This window comes from Cetorhinus maximus, unplaced genomic scaffold (genome assembly GCF_964194155.1).
Source record: "Cetorhinus maximus unplaced genomic scaffold, sCetMax3.hap1.1 HAP1_SCAFFOLD_182, whole genome shotgun sequence".
NCBI classification, from domain to species: domain Eukaryota; kingdom Metazoa; phylum Chordata; class Chondrichthyes; order Lamniformes; family Cetorhinidae; genus Cetorhinus; species Cetorhinus maximus.
In genome coordinates, this window is record NW_027596163.1 from 107,039 (window position 1) to 122,878 (window position 15,840).

General features: G+C 44.6%; 1 protein-coding gene across 1 annotated transcript in view; it reads left to right on the forward strand.

Moving 5' to 3' along the window:
- Positions 1-15,840, forward strand: part of serpinc1 (serpin peptidase inhibitor, clade C (antithrombin), member 1) — a 45,427-nt gene that overhangs the window by 13,816 nt on the left and 15,771 nt on the right. The window contains exon 2 of the mRNA XM_078534979.1: positions 14,047-14,443. Within this exon, the coding sequence (XP_078391105.1) occupies positions 14,048-14,443 (396 nt within the window). The 5' untranslated portion in view covers position 14,047. The remainder of the gene's footprint in view (positions 1-14,046; positions 14,444-15,840) is intronic.

Here is a 15,840-nt window from a genome sequence, read left to right on the forward strand (position 1 = left end):
AAAAAAAAAGCAGTCTGGGAACAGTGTCCTCTGCAGTCACCATCGCCGTGAAGCAGTCTGGGAAGAGTGTCCTCTGCAGCGACTGTCACCGTGAAGCAGTCTGGGAAGCGTGTCCTCTGCAGCCACTGTCGCCGTGAAGCAGCCTGGGAAGAGTGTCCTCTGCATTCACTGTTGCCGTGAAGCAGTCTGGGAAGAGTGTCCTCTGCAGTCGCCGTGAAGCAGTCAGGGAAGAATGTCCTCTGCAGCCACTGTCGCCCTGAGGCATTCTGGGAAGAGTGTCATCTGCAGCCACTGTCACCGTGAAGTAGTCTGGGAAGAGTGTCCTCTGCAGTCACTGTCACCGTGGAGCAGTCTGGGAAGAGTGTCCTCTGCAGTCACTGATGTCGTGAAGCAGTCTGGGAAGAGTGTCCTCTGTAGCCACTGTCGCCGTGAAGCGGTCTGGGAAGAGTGTCCTCTGTAGCCACCATTGCCCTGAAGCATTCTGGGAAGAGTGTCCTCTGCAGTCGCTGTGAAGCAGTCTGGGAAGAATGTCCTCTGCAGCCACCGTCGCCCTGAAGCATTCTGGGAAGAGTCTCCCCTGTAGCCACTGTTGCTGTGAAGCAGTCTGGGAAGTGGGTCCTCTGCAGTCTGGGAAGAGTGTCCCCTGCAGTCTGAGAAGAGTGTCCTCTACAGCCGCCATCGCCATGAAGCAGTCTGGGAAGAGTGTCCTCTGCCGCCGCCGTCGCTGTGAAGCAGTCTGGGAAGAGTGTCCTCTGCAGTCACTGTCGCCATGAAGCAGTTTGGGAAGAGTGTCCTCTGCAACCACCGTTGCCCTGAAGCATTCTGGGAAGAGTGTCCTCTGCAGTCGCCGTGAAGCAGTCTGGGAAGAATGTCCTCTGCAGCCACCGTCACCCTGAAGCATTCTGGGAAGAGTGTCCCCTGCAGCCACTGTCACTTTGAAGCAGTCTGGGAAGAGTGTCCTCTGCATTCACTGTCGCCGTGAAGCAGTCTGGGAAGAGTGTCCTCTGCAGCCAACGTCACCGTGAAGCAGTCTGGGAAGAGTGTCCTCTGCAGTCACCATCGCCAAGTGAAAAAAAACAGAGTGACATCACAGGAAAACCGTAAGTTAATTGGTTGGTAAGTAGTTTGAACTACCTATTCTAAGTTGATTTCAGATTAAAGGTGACTACTTGGGCCCAGGATTGGAGGTCTAACACTTCAGCTTCAACCCAGCAGAGAGAGTGAGTTCCAGCTGATTTTAGAAAGTGTATTTTGAATCTCTATTCTAACTTGCTTTCAAATTAAAGGTAAATATGAGAAATATTTTACAGATTGATAAACTAAAGACCAGTAGGAAAGTTAAAAACAATTTGAAAAACTAATTAAATAAAATAGAGATGCAGGGCCAGGCGATGTGTTGTAGCTGCATGATGTGGGAGCTGGTGGATCCCATTGTGGTTCCTAGTGACCACATCTGTAGCAAATGTTGGTTGCTCGAGAAACTCCGGCTCAGAGTTGATGAGCTGGAGTCTGAGCTTCGGACACTGCGACACATCAGGGAGGGGGGGAGTTACCTGGACGCTGTGTTTCAGGAGATAGTCACACCCCTTAGATTAACTACCTTAAATTCGGCCAGTGGTCAGGAACAGGAGGGTGTGACTATGAGTGAGGCAGATAGAGGGATCCAGGATGAAGCACTGCAGGAGCCTCAGCCCTTGCCCTTATCCAACAGGTTTGAGATTCTTGCTCCCTGTGTGGACGAGAGCAGAGACTGTAGGGAAGATGAGCAAACTGACCACAGCACCGTGGTACAGGGAGCCATTCAAGTGGGGGGAGAAAAGAGAAATGTAGTTGTAATCGGGGATAGTGTAAATAGGGGAATAGATACTGTTCTCTGTAGCCAGAATCGAGAGTCCCGAAGGCTGTGTTGCCTACCTGGTGCCAGAGTTAAGGATGCAGAGGAACTTGGAGTGGGGGGGGGGGAAGATCCTGTTGTCGTGGTCCACGTACATACCAATGATATAGGTAGAATGAGAAAAGAGGTTCTGCTGAGGGAATACGAGCAGCTGGGGGCTAAATTAAAAAGCAGAACCCAAAATGTAATAATCTTCAGATTACTACCTGAGCCACGAGCTAATTGGCACAGGGTCAATAAGATTAAAGAGGTAAATGCATGGCTCAAAGATTGGTGTGGGAGAAATGCGTTCGAATTCATGGGACATTGGCACCAGTACTGGGGAAAGAGGGAGCTATTCCGTTCGGATGGGCTCCACTTGAACCATGCTGGGACCAGTGTCCTGACAAATCGCATAACTAGGGTTGTAGATAGGGCTTAAACTAAATAGTGGGGGGGAGGGTTCAGTTGCATGGAAATATAAAAAATCAAAGTTTAAGGAGAGGGTAAGGGTGCAGGTTAGTGACGAAGTTGATTGTTACCAAAAAGTGAAAGGAAGGGACAGAGTGTGTGAACGTCATATTGGACCAAAGAATCATATAAGAGTAGGGAAAATTGACAATAGGGCAAACTTAAAGGCTTTGTATCTGAATGCACGTAGCATTCAGAATAAAACTAATGAGTTAACAACGCAAATAGAGATAAATAGGTATGATTTGGTGGCGATTACTGAGACGTGGTTACAGGGAGAACAGGTTTGGGAGTTGAATAACCAGGGGTACTCAGTGTTTCGGAAGGATAGGCAGGAAGGAAAAGGAGGTGGTGTAGCTTTGTTAGTAAAGGAAGAGATCAGTGCTATAGTGAGGAATGATATAGGCACTTGAGAGCAAGACGTAGAGTCAGTCTGGGTAGAAATAAGAAATAGCAAGGGAAAGAAGTCCCTGGTGGGAGTAATCTACAGGTCTCCAAACAGTAGTTCAGCAGTAGGGCACAGTATAAACCAGGAAATACTGGGAGCATGTAAGAAAGGCACGACAATAATCATGGATGATTTTAATATGCATATAGACTGGACGAATCAAATTGGTAAGGGTAGCCTCGAGGGAGAGTTCATAGAGTGGATCAGAGATTGTTTCTTGGAGCAATATGTTGTGGAACGAACCAGGGAGCTGGATATTATGGATTTGGTTTTGTGTAATGAGATGGGATTAATTAATCATCTCATATTAAAGGGAAACCACATTTCGAGATCCATTTGTTCTCCTATCCCGAGACTGTGGGTGATTGATGTATTTGTATTTCGAGATATCTTTGTCCGTCTATCCCAGACTCTGGGTAATTGATGCATTCCTATTCCGAGATCCATTTGTTTCTCCATCCCGAGACTCTGTGTGATTGATGTATTTGTATTCTGAGATCCCTGTTTTCCTCTATCCCGAGACTCTGGGTCATTGATGAATTTTTACCCCAATTTCCCTTTGTTCCACTATAACATCCAGACTTGATGTGATTTATGAATTTGTATTCCGAGATCCCTTTGTTCCTCTATCCCACCCAGACACTGGTTCATTGATGTATTTGCATTCCTAGATCCCCTTTTTCAACTATTCCGAGACTCTGGGTGAGAGATATACAGTATTCTGAGATCCATTTTTTCCTCTATCCCGAGACGCTGTGTGATTGATGTATTTGTATTCCCAGATCCCTTTGTTCCTCTATCCCGAGACCATGGGTCATGGATGCATTTGTATTCCAAGATCCATTTATACCTCTACCTCGAGGCTCTGGGTGATTGATGTATTTGTATTCTGAGTTCCCTTTGCTCCTCTCTCCCACCCAGACTTCGGGTGATTAATTTATCTGTATTCCGAGATCCCTTTGCTCCTCTCTCCCACCCAGACTCTGGATAATTGATGTATTTGTATTCCGAGATCCCTTTGTTCCTTTATGCCAAGGCTCTGGGAGATTGATATATATCCTGAGAGCCTGAGTGATTGATGTATTTGTATTCCAAGTTCCCTTTGTTCCTCTCTCCCACCCAAACTTCAGGTGATTCATGTATTTGTATTCCGAGATCCCTTTGTTCCTCTATCCCTCCCAGACTCTGTGTCATTTGTGTTTTTGTATTCCAAAATCCCTTTGTTCCTCTATCCCACCCAGACTCTGCATAATTGATGCATTTGTATTCCGAGATCCCTTTGTTCCTCTCTCCCACCCAAACTTCAGGTGATTCATGTATTTGTATTCCGAGATCCCTTTGTTCCTCTATCCCACCCAGACACTGGGTGATTGATGTTTTTGTATTCCTAGATCCTTTGTTCCTCTATCCTGAGACTCTGGGCGATTCATGGATTTGTATTCTGAGATCCCTTTGTTCCCCTATCCCTCCCAGACTCTGTGTCATTTATGTTTTTGTATTCCAAAATCCCTTTGTTCATCTATCCCACCCAGACTCTGCATAATTGATGCATTTGTATTCCGGATCCCTTTGTTCCTTTATCCCAAGGCTCTGGGAGATTGATATATATCCTGAGAACCTGAGTGATTGATGTATTTGTATTCCGAGATCCCTTTGTTCCTCTCTCCCACCCAGACTTTGTGTGATTGATATATTTGTATTCCAAGATCCCTTTGTTCAACAATCCCGAGGCTCAGGGTGATTGATGTATTTGTATTCCGAGATCTTTTTGTTCCTCTATCCCACCAAGACTCTGTGTGATTAATGTATTTGTATTCCAAGATCCCTTTGTTCAACTATCCCGAGGCTCAGGGTTTTGTTATATTTGCATTCCGAGATCCATTTGTTCCTCTGTTCCGATTCTCTGGGTGATTGATGTATTTGTATTCCAAGATCCCTTTGTTTCTCTATCCCGAGACCATGGGTCATGGATGTATTTGTATTCTGAGTTCCCTTTGTTCCTCTATCCCACCTAGACCCTGGATAATTGATGTATTTGTATTCTGAGATCCCTTTGTTTCTCTATCCCACCCAGTCTCTGGGTGTTTGATGTAATTGTATTCCGGGATCCATTTTTTACTCTATCCTGAGACTGTGTGATTGATATATTTGTATTTCCAGATCCATTTGTCCCTCTCCCCCGGACTCTGTGTGATTGTGTATTCTTACCCAATTTCCCTTTGTTCCACTATCCCATCCAGACTTGGTGTGATTTATGAATTTGTATTCCGAGGTCCATTTGTTCCTCTATCCCGAGACTCTGGGTCATTGATGTATTTTTACTCCAATTTCACTTTGTTCCACTATCCCATCCAGACTTGGTGCAAATAATGAATTTGTATTCCGAGATCCATTTATTCCACTACCCCGAGACTCTGGGCGATTTATGTATTTGTATTCCGAGAATCCTTTGTTGCCGTATCCCATGACACTGGGTGAATGGTGTAGTTGCATACCGAGATTCCTTTATTCCTCTCTCCCACCCAGACTCTGGGCGATTGATGTATTTGTATTCTGAGATACCTTGGTTCCTCTATCCTGAGCATCTGTGTGATTGATGTATTTGTATTCCGAGATCCATTTGTTCCGCTATCCCGAGACCATGGGTCATGGATGTATTTGTATTCCGAGATCCCTTTGTTCCTCTGTCCCAAGACCATGGGTCATGGATGTATTTGTAATCTGAGATCCCTTTGTTCCTCTATCCAGAGACCATGGGTCATGGATGTATTTGTATTCCAAGATCCTTTTGTTCCTCTGTCCTGAGACCATGAGTCATGGATGTATTTGTATTCCGAGATCCTTTTATTCCTCTGTCCCAAGACCATGGGTCATGGATGTATTTGTAATCTGAGATCCCTTTGTTCCTCTATCCAGAGACCATGGGTCATGGATGTATTTGTATTCTGAGTTCCCTTTGTTTCTCTATCCCACCCAGTCTCTGGGTGTTTGATGTAATTGTATTCTGGGATCCATTTTTTACTCTATCCTGAGACTGGGTGATTGATATATTTGTATTTCCAGATCCATTTGTCCCTCTCCCCCGGACTCTTGTGTGATTGTGTATTTTTACTCCAATTTCCCTTTCTTCTACTATCCCATCCAGACTTGGTGTGATTTATGAATTTGTATTCCGAGATCCATTTGTTCCTCTATCCCGAGACTCTGGGTGATTAATGTATTTGCATTCCTAGGTACCTTTGTTCATATATCCCAAAACTCTGGATAATTGATGTATTTGTATTCCGAGATTCCTTTGTTCTCCTATCCCACACAGACTCTGTGTGATTGATGTATTTGTGTTCCGAGATCCCTTTGTTCCTCTATCCCGAGACCATGGGTCATGGATGTATTTGTGTTCCGAGATCCCTTTGTTCCTCTATCCCGAGACCATGGGTCATGGATGTATTTGTGTTCCGAGATTCCTTTGTTCCTCTATCCCGACACCATGGGTCATGGATGTACTTGTATTTCAAGAGCCCTTTGTTCCTCTATCCCAACAAGACTCTATGTGATTGATGTATTTGTATTCTGAGATCCCATTGTTCCTCTATCCCGAGACTCTGTGTGATTGATGTATCTGTTTTCCGAGTTCCTTTTGTTCCTCTATCCCACCCAGACACTGGATAATTGATGTATTTTTATTCTGAGATCCTTTGTTTCTCTATCCCACCCAGTCTCTGGCTGTTTGATTTAATTGTATACCGGGATCCATTTTTTACTCTATCCTGAGACTGGGTGATTGATATATTTGTATTTCCAGATCCATTTGTCCCTCTCCCCCGGACTCTGTGTGATTGTGTATTTTTACTCCAATTTCCCTTTGTTCCTCTATCCCGAGACTCTGGGTGATTAATGTATTTGCATTCCTAGGTACCTTTGTTCATATATCCCGAAGCTCTGGATAATTGATGTATTTGTATTCCGAGATCCCTTTGTTACTCTATCCCGAGACTCTGGATAATTGATGTATTTGTATTCCGAGATCCCTTTGTTCCTCTATCCTGAGGCTCTGGATAATTGATGTATTTGTATTCCGAGATCCCTTTGTTCTCCTATCCCACACAGACTCTGTGTGATTGATGTATTTGTGTTCTGAGATCCCTTTGTTCCTCTATCCCGAGACCATGGGTCACGGATGTATTTGTATTCTGAGTTCCATTTGTTCCTCTGTCCCGAGACCATGGGTCATGGATGTATTTGTAATCCGAGATCCCTTTGTTCCTCTGTCCAGAGACCATGGGTCATGGATGTATTTGTATTCTGAGTTCCCTTTGTTTCTCTATCCCACCCAGTCTCTGGGTGTTTGATGTAATTGTATTCCGGGATCCATTTTTTACTCTATCCTGAGACTGGGTGATTGATATATTTGTATTTCCAGATCCATTTGTCCCTCTCCCCCGGACTCTGTGTGTTTGTGTATTTTTACTCCAATTTCCCTTTCTTCTACTATCCCATCCAGACTTGGTGTGATTTATGAATTTGTATTCCGAAATCCATTTGTTCCTCTATCCCGAGACTCTGGGTCATTGATGTATTTTTACTCCAATTTCCCTTTGTTCCTCTATCCCGAGACTCTGGGTGATTAATGTATTTGTATTCCTAGGTACCTTCGTTCATATATCCCGAAGCTCTGGATAATTGATGTATTTGTATTCCGAGATTCCTTTGTTCTCCTATCCCACACAGACTCTGTGTGATTGATGTATTTGTGTTCTGAGATCCCTTTGTTCCTCTATCCCGAGACCATGGGTCATGGATGTATTTGTGTTCCGAGATTCCCTTGTTCCTCTATCCCGAGACCATGGGTCATGGATGTATTTGTATTCCGAGAGCCCTTTGTTCCTCTATTCCACCCAGACACTGGGTAATTGAGGTATTTGGATTCAGAGTTCCCTTTGTTCAGATATCCTACCCAGACTCTGTGTGATTGATGTATTTGTATTCAGAAATCCCTTTGTTCCTCTATCCCACCCAGACACTGGTTCATTGATGTATTTGCATTCCGAGATCCCTTTTCTCAACTATTCCGAGACTCTGGATGAGAGATATACAGTATTCTGAGATCCATTTTTTCCTCTATCCCGAGACTCTGGATAATTGATGTATTTGTATTCCCAGAACATTTTGTTCCTCTATCCTGAGATTGTGGATAATTGGTATTTGTATTCCAAGATCCGTTTGTTCCCCTATCCTACCCTGACTCTAGGCGATCGATGTATTTGCATTCAACTCTTTCGAGACTCTGGGTCATTGATGTACTTGTATTCTGAGATCCATTTGTTCCCCTATCCTACCCTGACTCTAGGCGATCGATGTATTGGTAGTACAAGATCCATTTGTTCCTCTATCCCGACAATCTGTGTGATTGATGTATTTGCATTCCTAGATCCCAGTGTTCAACTCTCTCGAGGCTCTGGGTGATTAATGTATTTGTATTCCGAGATCCCTTTGTTCCTCTATCCCACCCAAACTCTGGGTCATTCATGTATTAGTATTCCGAGATCCCTTTGTTCCTCTAAACCATGCCCATGGGTCATGGATGTATTTGTATTCCGAGATCCCTTTGTTCCTCTATCCCGAGATTCTGGATGATTGATGTATTTGCATTCCTAGATCCCATTGTTCAACTCTCTCGAGGCTCTGGGTCATTGATGTATTTGGATTCCGAGATCCCTTTGTTCCCCTGTCCTATCCCGGCTCTAGGCGATTAATGTATTTGTATTCCGAGATCCATTTGTTCCTCTATGCTGAGACTATGGGTCATGGATGTATTTGTATTCCGAGATCCCTTTGTTCCTCTATCCCAAGACTCTGGGTGATTGATGTATTTGTATTATGAGATCCCTTTTTTCCTCTGTCCTGAGACTCTGAATAACTAATGTATTTGTATTCCGAGATCCCTTTGTTCCTCTAACCCGATCGCTGGGTGCTTCATATATTTGCATTCCTAGATCCCTTTTTTCAACTATTCAGAGACTCTGGGTGAGAGATATACAGTATTCTGAGGTCCCTTTGTTCCTCGATCCCGAGACTCTGGAAAATTCATGGATTTCTATTCCGAGATCCCTTTGTTCCTTTATCCCTAGGCTCTGGGAGATTGATATATTTTTATTCCGAGATCCCTTTGTTCCTCTATCCTGAGAACCTGGGTGATTGATGTATTTGTATTTTGAGATCCCTTTCTTCCTCTATCCCGAGACCATGTGTCATGGATGTAACTGTATTCCGAGATACCTTTGTTCCTCTATCCCGAGACTCTGGGCGATTGATGTATTTGTATTTTGAGCACCCTTTTCCCCTCTAACCCCCAATATTCCTGGTGATTGATGTATTTGTATTCCGAGATATCTTTGTTCCTCTATCCCGAGCCTCTGGGTCATTGATGCATTTGTATTCCAAGTTCCCTTTTTCCCTCTATCTAGAGACTTTGATAATTAATGTATTTGCATTCCGAGATCCCTTTTGTTCCTCCATCCCACCCAGACTCTGGGTGATAGATATATTTGTATTCTGAGATACCTTGGTTCGTCCATCCCACCCAGACTTTATGATTGATGTATTTGTATTCCGAGATCCCTTTTTTCCTCTATCCCGAGAGTCTTGGTGATTGATGTATTTGCATTCCAAGATCCCTTTGGTCCTCTATCCCACCCGGACTCAGGGTGATTGATCTATTTGTATTCCGAGACCCTTTTATTCCGCTATCCCACCCAGACTCTGGGTGATTGCTGTATTTGTATTCCGAGATTCCTTATTTCCTCTATCCCGAGACTCTGGGTAATTTATGTATTTGTATTCCGAGATGCCCTTGTTCTTCTATCCCACCCAGACTGTATGATTGATGTATTTGTATTCTGAGGTCCCTTTGTTCATCTGTCGCAAGACTCTGGGTGAGAGATGTATTTGTATTCCAAGATCACCATGTTCCTTTATCCCGGGACTTTGGGTCACTGATGTATTTGTATTCCCTTTTGTCCTCTATCCCACCGAGACTCTGGGTGATCGATATTTTGTGCTCCGAGGCCCCTTTGTTCCTCTATTCCACCCAGACTCTGGGTGATTCATGTATTTGTATTCCAAAATCCCTTTGTTCCTCCATCCCACATAGACTTACACCTTCCAAATAATAAGTGACCTCACTATTCCTCCTGTCAAATGGACTACCTCACATTTATTTGGATTGAACTTCATTCACCAATTATTTCTCCATATTGCAAGGTCATTAATATCCTCCTGTAATTTGTTGCAGTTCTCCTCAATTTTGCCTAATCCCACCCCTCCGAATTTCACATCATCCTCAAATTTAGACATTGTATAACAGCAGTGATCCCAGCGTTGATCCTTGTGGCACTCCACTTCTCACCTTCTGCCACTCTGAATAACAACCCTCTATTCCCAGTCTCTGCCTTCTGTCTTGAAGCCAGTGACCAATCCATTCTGTCACTTGTCCCTGTCTCCACATTCTCTGACCTTATTCATCAATCTATTCTGCGGCACCTTATTGAAGGCCTTTTGAAACTCCAGATAAATTACATCTACTACATTACTTGTGTCTACTCTCTCTGTTACCTCTTCAAAATATTCTATTAAGTTGTTCAAGCAAGGTATCCCTTTTGAAATCCATGCTGATTCTTCATTACTATATTTCCCATTTCTAGATTATCTTCTATTCTCTCCTTTAGTAAGGAGTCCATTATTTTTCTTGTCACCCATGTTAAGGTGACTGGTCTAATTCCCTGGACATGTTCTGTTCCCCCCTTCTTAAACATAGGAATTGCATTAGTGATCCACTAGACCTCTGGCATTACATATTTTTCTAATGTATTATTAAATATGAGTAGTAATACCTCTACTATCTCTCCCGTTGAAGATTTTATCCTCTTTGAGTTGAATTAGTTGATCCAATAGATATGTTTTTTTACTTTAAATTCACATCTCATTGCTCATTTCTTCATTCAATGCCATATCTATCTGTTCTAATTCCCTGGTAAATACTGAAGCAAACTAGTTATTAAATATTTCTCCCAACTCTCTATCATTGCCTGTGGTGTTATCCTGTCTATCCTTTAATTGTCCAGTTCCCATCACAGCATTCTTTTTTTTTAATTGACCTGCCTATAAAATATTTTTTATTTTGATTTATGTTCCTTGATAATGTAATTTCATAGTTGCTGTTTACCTTCCTAATTGTTTTTTCACTTCTCTCCTAATCTCTTGGTATTACATACAAATTAGGAGCAAGAGTAGGCCACTCGGCCCCTCGAACCTGCCCCACCCACTCAATAAGATCATGGCAGATCTCATTTTAACCTCACACCCACCCCGATAACCTTTCACGCCCTTGTTAATCAAGAATCTATCTAGCTCTGCCTTAAAAATATTCAAAGACTCTGCTTCCACCGGAAGAGAGTTCCAAAAACTCACCACCCTCTGAGTGAAAAAATTTCTCCTCATCTCTGTCTTAAATGAGCAACCCCTTATTTTTAAACACTGACCCCTAGTTCTAGATTTTTGCACAAAAGGAAACATCCTCTCCACATCCACCCTGTAAAGACCCCTCAGGATCTTAAAGGTTTCGATCAAGTCGCCTCTTACTCTTCTAAACTCCAGTGGATACAAGCCTAACCTGTCCAGCCTTTCCTCATAAGACAACTGGATCATGTTGAGATCAAAAAAGAGGAGGTGTTAGGCATCTTGAAGAATATTAAGATGGTAAGTCCCCAGGGCCAGATGGGATCTACCCCAGAGTACTGAGGGAAGCAAGGGAGGAGATTGCTGGAGCCTTGACAGAAATCTTTGTATCCTCACTGGCTACAGGTGAGGTCCCAGAGGACTGGAGAATGGCCAATGCTGTTCCATTGTTTAAAAAGGGTAGCAGGGATAATCCAGGAAATTACAGGCTGGTCAGCCTTACGTCAGTGGTAGGGAAATTATTGGAGAAGATTCTTCGTGACAGGATTTACTACCATTTGGAAGCAAATGGGTGTATTAGTAAGAGGCAGCATGGTTTTGTGAAGGGGAGGTCATATCTCACTAACTTGATCGGGTTTTTCAAGGAAGTGACAAAGATGATCAACGATGGAAGGGTAGTGGATGTTATCTACATGGATTTCAGTAAGGCCTTTGACAATGTCCTTCATGGCAGACTGGTACAGAAAGTAAAGTCGCACGGGATCAGAGGTGAGCTGGCAAGATGGATACAGATTTGGCTTGGTCATAGAAGACAGAGGGTAGCAGTGGAAGGGTGCTTTTCTGAATGGAGAGCTGTGACTAGTGGTGTTCCGCAGGGATCAGTGCTGGGACCTTTGCTGTTTGTAGTATACATAAATGATTTGGAGGAAAATGTAACTGGGCTAATTAGTAAGTTTGCAGATGACACTAAGGTTGGAGGAGTTGCAGATAGTGAAGAGGATTGTCAAAGGATACAACGGGATATAGATCGGTTGGAGACTTGGGCGGAGAAATGGCAGATGGAGTTTAATCCGGACAAATGCGAGGTAATGCATTTTGGAAGGTCTAATACAGGCAGGAATTATACAGTGAATGGCAGAACACTTAAGTGCATCGACAGGCAGAGGGATCTGGGTGTACAGGTCCACAGGTCACTGAAAGTGGCAACGCAGGTGGATAAGGTAGTCAGGAAGGCATATGGTATGCTTGCCTTCATCGGCAGGGGTATTGAGTATAAAAGCTGGGAAGTCATGCTTCAGCTGTATAGAACCTTGGTTAGGCCACACTTGGAATGTTGCATGCAATTCTAGTCGCCACATTACCAGAAGGATATGGAGGCGTTGGAGAGGGTGCAGGGGTGGTTTACCAGGATGCTACCTGGTCTGGAGGTTCTTAGCTATGAGGAGAGGTTGGAGAAACTCGGATTGTTCTCACTAGAGCGACGGAGATTGAGGTGTGACTTGATAGAAGTTTACAAAATTATGAGTGGCGTGGACAGAGTAGATAGTCAGAAGCTTTTTCCCAGGGTGGAAGAGTCAATTACTAGGGGACATAGATTTAAGGTGAGAGGAGAAAACTATAAAGGAGATATGCGGGGCAATTTTTTTACGCAGAGGGTAGTGAGTGTCTGGAATTCGCTGCCAGAGGAGGTGGTGGAAGCAGGTACGATAGTGGTGTTTAAGAAGCAGCTTGACAAATACATGAATAGGATGGGAATAGAGGGATACGGACTCTGGAAGTGCAAAATGTTTTAGTTTGACAGGCAATATGATCGGCGCAGGCTTGGAGGGCCGAAGGGCCTGTTCCTGTGCCGTACTTTTCTTTGTTCTTTGTTCTTTAACCTGCCCATTCCTGTATCCCGCATTCCTCTGCTGTTTACGTACTTAATATCGGCCTCTTTCCTAACCTTTAATTCTTCCCCAGTGTCTGTATTCATCCATGAAATCTCTCTAGTGTGTAGTTTGTTCTTTTAGCAGAATATATTGTCCTGCACTCTGTTAAAAACCTTTCTGTCTATCTCCCAACATCGTTCTTTTAGATTAGAACAATTTTAGATCATGAACTCTCTCCTCCATCCCCACCCCCTTTCCGATTTTCCCCCTCCTTTTTATTTTTTCCAATAATTTATATAGATTTTTCTTTTTCCACCTACTTCCATTATTTTTAAGTGTACATTGTTTTATCTCTACCTTTTAGCCTATTTCGATCCCTTCCCCCCACCCCACCCCCACTAGGGCTATCTGTACCTTGCTCGTCCTGCTTTCTACCCTTAATTAGCACATTCCTTTAGATAATATCACCACCTTCAACACCTCTTTGTCCTTTTATTTGTGACATCTTTTGGTTATCTCCACCTATCACTGGTCCTCTATCCAGCTCTACCTGTCCCAACCTCCCCACCTTAAACCAGCTTATATTTCACCTCTCTTTTATTTTTACTTAGTTCTGTTGAAGAGTCATACGGACTCGAAGCATTAACCGTGCTCCTCTCCACAGATGCTGCCAGACCTGCTGAGTTTTTCCAGGTATTTTTGTTATCGTTCTTTGCCAATATAGTTGCCCATTTTATCTTTTGCAAGTACTATTCTCAGATTTCAGCTTTCCCTCTCCGTAACCAGGTTTTTGTTATACTTAAGTTCTTCTCTACCAATATCATAAAGAGGTTATATAATTGCAAGTCTTTCTGTGACTGTACATGTTCATGAATTGTTTAACCGACCATCCCTTCTTGCACTAACTCGGGCTGTTAATCCCCTTCCAGGATGAAACTCCTCGCCTTGTTACTCTCTGCAGTGTTCGTGGGGGCGATAGTTCCTCCCCCTTCCTCCGAGAATGATCTGTCCCACTGTAACACCAAACTCAAGGACATCCCGGGGCACCCCATGTGTGTCTATCGTACTCCAGAAAAGAAAATCCAGCCGACAGAGACAGGAGCGGGAGCGACACAGCCAAAAGCCAAGAGGCTTCCGGAGAACACCAACCCTCGAGTCTGGGAGCTGTCCAGGGCCAACAGCAGATTCGCCTTCAATTTTTACAAATTCTTAGCCAATTCGAAGTCCGATGAGCAGAATGTCTTCCTGTCGCCCCTGAGCATCTCCACAGCTTTCGCCATGACGAAACTGGGAGCATGTGGCGACACCCTGAAACAGCTAATGGAGGTGTGTGCTCTTCAGTATTCTCTGTGGTACAAGGAGTCAAGGAAATGAAGTAAAACACAAGGGTGATGAGGGTGCAAAATACGGTTTCAGATAGTCACAGTAACCCCGAGAGAATCAACGACAGAGAAACGGAACATTCCAACAGTCATCAACTGCCCGTGACAGACTATAAACTCCAAAAGACTGTCAATGCAGGACTGAGGGAGCGCTGCAGTGTCAGAGGGTCAGTACTGAGGGAGCGCTGCAGTGTCAGAGGGTCAGTACTGAGGGAGCGCTGCAGTGTCAGAGGGTCAGTACTGAGGGAGCGCTGCAGTGTCAGAGGGTCAGTACTGAGGGAGCGCTGCAGTGTCAGAGGGTCAGTACCGAGCGAGCGCTGCGTTGTCAGAGGGTCAGTATTGAGGGAGTGCTGCACTGTCAGAGGGTCAGTACTGAGGGAGTGCTGCATTGTCAGAGGGTCAGTACTGAGGGAGTGCTGCATTGTCAGAGGGTCAGTACTGAGGGAGTGCTGCATTGTCAGAGGGCCAGTACTGAGGGACTGCTGCATTGTCAGAGGGTCAGTACTGAGGGAACGCTGCATTGTCAGAGGGTCAGTACTGAGGGAGTGCTGCATTGTCAGAGGGTCAGTACTGAGGGAGTTCTGCACTGTCAGAGGGTCAGTACTGAGGGAGTGCTGCATTGTCAGAGGGTCAGGACTGAGGGAACGCTGCATTGTCAGAGGGTCAGTACTGAGGGATCGCTGCATTGTCAGAGGGTCAGTACTGAGGGACTGTTGCACTGTCCGAGGATCAGTACTGACGGAGTGCTGCATTGTCAGAGGGTTAGTACTGAGGGAGCGCTGCATTGTCAGAGGGTCAGTACTGAGTGAGTGCTGCATTGTCAGAGGGTCAGCACTGAGGGAGTGCTGCACTGTCAGAGGGTCAGTACAGAGGGAGAGCTGCACTATCAGAGGGTCAGTACTGAGGGACTGTTGCACTGTCCGAGGATCAGTACTGAGGGAGTGCTGCAATATCAGAGGGTCAGTACTGAGTGAGTGCTGCATTGTCAGAGGGTCAGTACTGAGGGAGTGCTGCACTGTCAGAGGGTCAATACAGAGGGAGAGCTGCACTATCATAGGGTCAGTACTGAGGGACTGTTGCACTCTCCGAGGATCAGTACTGAGGGAGTGCTGCAATACCAGAGGATCCGTACTGAGGGAGAGCTGCACTGTCAGAGGGTCAGTACTGAGGGACTGTTGCACTGTCAGAGGGTCAGTACTGAGGGAGTGCTGCAATATCAGAGGATCAGTACTTAGGGACTGTTGCATTGTCAGAGGGTCAGTACTGAGGGAGAGCTGCACTGTCAGAGGGTCAGTACAGAGGGAGAGCTGCACTGTCAGAGGGTCAGTACTGAGGGAGTGT